We start from the raw sequence: 4,985 nt of genomic DNA, 5'->3' as shown, positions 1-4,985 counted from the left end.
TCCTGCCAAGTAACATTCGAATACCTGCTTGATGATGAAGATACACCCGCTTTTGCTAAAGGAAAACAAAAAAAAAACAAAAACACAAACCAAAAAGAAAAAAGATTTAATAAATACATAATGAAAATAAAAAAAATAAAGGTAAACCAAAAAAGTAAATAAATGAAAGGCTAAATACGATTTTTATACTTTCGATATAATGATTTTTTATACTAAACGTAAACTCTTTGAAAATGAAAACAAACAAAAACCAAAATAAAATACCAAAACTGAAGGATTTTTTGGGGTATCAGCAAAAATCGAATGTAACGTATTTTTTAAAACGGATTGATATTGATTTGATGCAAAAATCGTACTTATAGTCATATATATACTATACTATACATATGTATATATATATACCTTCATATATATATATATGTATATGAACCCTAACTGCAACTATGGAACGAGAGCACAAATTTTGTTGAACAAAAAAACACAGACACACACGCACACACACTCACCTACACAAAACCAAGATTCAACTATTACTTAAAGCAATCCCATTTTTTGAATTCCACTTTCAACACAACACACACACACACGCATACACTCTCATACACTAAATCAAATATATTTATATATATACAAATCCTCAACTAATATATATGTATGTATGAACATGTATATGTATGAATCTAGCTAAAGAATCGCACAAATTGGTCACGGAAGTATGCTTTATGGAATGCCCCCTTAAGATACAAAACTTCCACAACGCCCACAACCATGCCCACAACACGTAACTACAGCAGCAACAGCCACAACAGCAACAACAATTTCTAGTTAAATATATCACATATTTTCAGCCTATAAACGCGAATTTGTAAATATATATGTATTAATTAATTTTACCTAAACCAAAAAAAAAAAGAAACAAAAAAAGTAAACAAAAAGAAAGCAACACAATTTCTAGGCATTCATTTAATAACTTTAGTTTTCTCCTAATTGCATTTCGTATATGCACAATGTGTCTCAAATCAAGAAATTCAGAACGACGGGGTTACGAATAGATGTAACATGGAACACATGGTGCATATCTTTCATCTATGTCTTAGATATCAAAGAAGCATACTTTAAACGAACTACAATAAATGAGCAAAGAAGAAAGAAATGGAGAAAAGAAAATATTAAAATGAAAAATAATAATACAAAATAAAAAACAAAAAGAGAAGGAAAAACAACTAGTGCAATAAATAACAAATTATTCGGTATAAATGTAAAATTAAATACATTTAAGTAAAACGCTTTGTAAAATACATATAAACCATTTATTAAAATACAGAATGAAAAAATGGAAAACAATAAAAAAAAAAAACCAAAAAATGAAACACTATTGAGTAATAAATAAAAAGCGTTATGCATTGACATTGACACACGTGATTCGATATCTCATCTTATAAGCATAAATCAATAAGATAACAATAAAGAATAAATTAAAGAAACATCTCTTTTTTATAAGCTGTACAAGTTCATTACAATTCCATCAATTAGTAAGTATTACAGTTTTCTGTTCTAAACATTTATTTGATATTCTTTTCAAACTTATTGGATAGCACGACCAACGCCATCAAAAGCCTTATCTTTGTGATCGGCGGCATTCGCTCTCGCCTCATAGTTGCAAATAGTAACACCATGGTAATGTGCCTCACTGAACTCTCCGCGAAGTCCTGGAAATAACATCAGTTAATAAATAAATCGAAAACTGTGACGAAATTTAATTTACCTATGTAATAGATGCGTGTGTTGTCATCGCCAAAATTGCTTGGAAAATACAGCGACAAATGATGCACCGAGGAAAAGGTGACAACTCTGTAAGAGATTACAAAGTTAAGATGGATTGCCGATATCGCTCTACAATATAGTTTCTACTCTTACTTGGGTGAGTACTCGATTTCTCCCCGTGCATCCCGCGTTAGCTCAAACTCCTGATCCGCCTTGGCTTTGGCATCATCGAATGTCATCTTTGGCCGATTCTTGAAACTATAAAGATGTATCAATAAGACTAAGAATAGCAGTAGTATTATGTTTACCCACATTTTGACCTTGTTAGGATGAGAATCATCATTGGCACCGCTTATAATAATCCCCTTTAGCTTTATGTTGCCGGTGAACGGTATGTTGAATAGCAGTTCCTCGTCTGCATCGCTTTGCACAAACTACAAATGGAAGCACAGTTAATTTATAATAATGAAATATATTATGCTATATAGTTTTACCTTACTCGTGTCCAGGCGGCTTTCGTAGGGCTTAAATACAGTTTTGCCGCTGCCGTCGGTCTCTTCGTTCAAACATTCCGTATTCTCGAGGTCGATTTTTGTAAACAAACTATACTCGATGCCCATTTCCAGTGCGTGGTCAACATCGGTTGCCTCGTGGCTACAACCATGTCCATGATCGTGTGAATGTCCGTGAGGCATAATTGCAATTATTAACTTTAAACAAAATAAATGACAATGTGACAAGAATTTAATGCAAGTAATTGTTGAATGCTGTGCATATTTATCGATTATGTCATCGATGCCGGTGCGCGAAATTCTAGTCGATAGTTTTACTGCTTTCGATATTCACATTGCAAATATCGACGCCTTTATAGCAAAAATCCGCCAACAAAATACCATTATTTTAAGATAAGATATTTATTTATATTTTTTACGTCAAGTGTTTCTTCTAACATTAACATTTAAATTGGTTTTTTTTAGGCAAACACCAGTAGTTAATTGACGACATAAGCACAAACACAAAGTAGTTGCCTTGAAGAACATTCGGTATGGAACAAATTGAGCTGTATTGGATTCTAGCGGCTTTTGTAGTTGATCGATAAATTATGGCTGTTGCATCACAGTGCGCACATATTGCAGCATATCTTTGTTAGCCAAAATGCCCATGTGATCCACACCTTGGAGAGCCAGCGTCGAAACGGGCGAACTTGTCAGGCCCGACCAATGTTGACAAGCGCGCAGCGAGCGCTGATTGACGGTGCCATCGCCAATACCCATAATAAGCTTTGGGGTTTCCCCCGCAATGCTGTCCTTTTTGTACTGCAATCTGCAAAGGAGGAATATGAAGTTAGTTTGGCATTTGGAATGGAGAAGGGCAATTCAAGAGTTACCTCTCCACAGTGCTGACACCATCACCATAGATACAATGCACCTCCACATCAGGCGGACTAAAGTTCTGTGAGTAGCGAATCGTATCCTTGCGCATTTCCCAGCCCGTCTGGTAATCAATATCGGTGAAGAACTGCTGCAACTGTGCCATCGTATAATTCCTTGATGGCGTCATCGCAATCACCTCTGAAGGCTTCCAGAAGAGCGGAGATGGCAATAACCAAGCTGTCGAGGGATGTGAGATTTGTTCGGCGCGCAGAATCTTGGCGCTCAATGCAAACGAATCGAGGTCATCGCCCATGGCAAAAACCTTGATAGCCTTAAAGCTGCCTGCCCAGGCACCAGCTAAGCTAATTTGTCGCCTCACATATTGCGCTTTCCACTCCATCGTTTGCTCCTGTAGGAAGACAAGGGTCATTGGGCTTCCCATGCTGTGGGTGATGAAGGTAACTGGTGTTTTATTGCTAGCCTCATAAGCATCCTCTACCAGTTGCTTGAGATCGATAAAGAACTGAGCGTTTTCATCTGCAAGAAGAAGCATACAAACGATAACAAAAGCAAGTAAGAAGACATTTTTAAATAATGCAAAAACAATTCAACTTTACTTGGCGCTCGACGAAAATCATAAGGTGCTCCTAGTATGTTGTGACGTCGTACGTAACCCAGCTGTACGAGGACATTGGCAATATCCTTAAAGTAGGCACCAGCACTATTATGCGTGGGATCAATCCATTCCACAACCTCGGGATCTCCCCAGCCGGGTATGCGCGTCTCCACGCCGGGAGTATTGTGCGTTGTACGCGTTATCTTATCGTAGTAGAGCTTCACATTGTCAATCCAACAGTAGACCATGGGTATGACCAACTGCTCTAGGTCCAGCCACAAGTTATACCAATCATGTTGTTTCTCGCATACAAAATAGGGGGCATCGCTTTTATTAAGACGTGCTTCGACTTGAGATCCACCATCGCCAGGCACTACAATAGACAAATATTTGACCATGACCTTATTTTAAGTGCGAATCAATACCAACCAAAAATAACAGGCGATAGTTGATGTTCCTTGGGTGGCGGAGGCGGCGGTGGAGGGTCTTTGCCCTTTTTGCTAAATGGCCAAAAACAATGGCCACCGCTGATTAATGCTACAAAGAGCAGCAGTCCGAAAAATGTGATGTGCTTCATTGCTTTAATTGTGCTTGCAGTGCAGTAAAATATGATATGATGACTGTTCCCCTTAATGATGGTCACCGAGGCTCAATTGAAATTGAACCACTGATAAAAGTATTTATGGTATTATTATTGTCACAAACAACGTGAATCACCTCCACGAATAATTGAACAATAAATTATATTTAAATATGTACAATGATCCGAAACTTAAATGACCTCTAAAGCTGTTTTTGTTATTATTGTAACTGTAACTTGAACTCAAACTGCAAGTAACTGTATTAGATTAATTACTGTTGTTTTTGCGCATATGGCGCGATGTTGTTGTCTTCTTTTTCCACTTATGTTTGTTGATAGGCGTGTGCGGATTTATAAACAAAGAAAAGTTGTTTTCGTTGATTTCGTGGTACGTCTTATCAATATATTGCCCACTTTGTTATTGTTACCATCTTTCTTTTTTTTGCGCAGCTGCTAAGCAGTGTTGCAGAACGTACAAATGCTGATTGTTTACAGCTGTTATGGTGGTCACACTTGTACGCTATTGCTCTAATCAGAAGACGATACATTTGTAGGTATATCGATAAATTAGGTTTTTTTTGGTATATTTTGAAATGCAATTTGAGGTCACGCCGGCAAATTGCAATTTGTTTAGCGCGTTTGTTGATACGAA

General features: G+C 37.0%; 2 protein-coding genes across 2 annotated transcripts; both read right to left on the bottom strand.

Annotated features, from left to right (window-relative positions):
• Nucleotides 1-1,296: 1,296 nt before the first annotated feature.
• Nucleotides 1,297-2,557, bottom strand: LOC132788739 (PITH domain-containing protein GA19395). Its single transcript, XM_060796293.1, has 5 exons — nt 2,259-2,557; nt 2,077-2,198; nt 1,918-2,022; nt 1,766-1,851; nt 1,297-1,709 (listed from the first exon to the last, which is right to left on the bottom strand). The coding sequence occupies exons 1-5, from the start codon at nt 2,457-2,459 to the stop codon at nt 1,585-1,587; spliced, it is 639 nt and encodes a 212-aa protein (XP_060652276.1). The 5' UTR covers nt 2,460-2,557; the 3' UTR covers nt 1,297-1,584.
• Nucleotides 2,558-2,659: 102 nt separating this feature from the next.
• Nucleotides 2,660-4,747, bottom strand: LOC132788720 (phospholipase A2 group XV). The gene is made up of 4 exons (XM_060796257.1): nt 4,183-4,747; nt 3,755-4,126; nt 3,152-3,674; nt 2,660-3,087 (listed from the first exon to the last, which is right to left on the bottom strand). Exons 1-4 carry the CDS (start codon nt 4,328-4,330, stop codon nt 2,865-2,867), a joined length of 1,266 nt encoding a protein of 421 aa, XP_060652240.1. The 5' UTR covers nt 4,331-4,747; the 3' UTR covers nt 2,660-2,864.
• Between the last annotated feature and the right edge of the window lie 238 nt (nt 4,748-4,985).

Source organism: Drosophila nasuta, chromosome 2L (genome assembly GCF_023558535.2).
Source record: "Drosophila nasuta strain 15112-1781.00 chromosome 2L, ASM2355853v1, whole genome shotgun sequence".
Lineage (NCBI taxonomy): Eukaryota > Metazoa > Arthropoda > Insecta > Diptera > Drosophilidae > Drosophila > Drosophila nasuta.
Note: the sequence above shows the minus strand (reverse complement) of the source record. Positions and strands in the feature narration are given on the sequence as shown.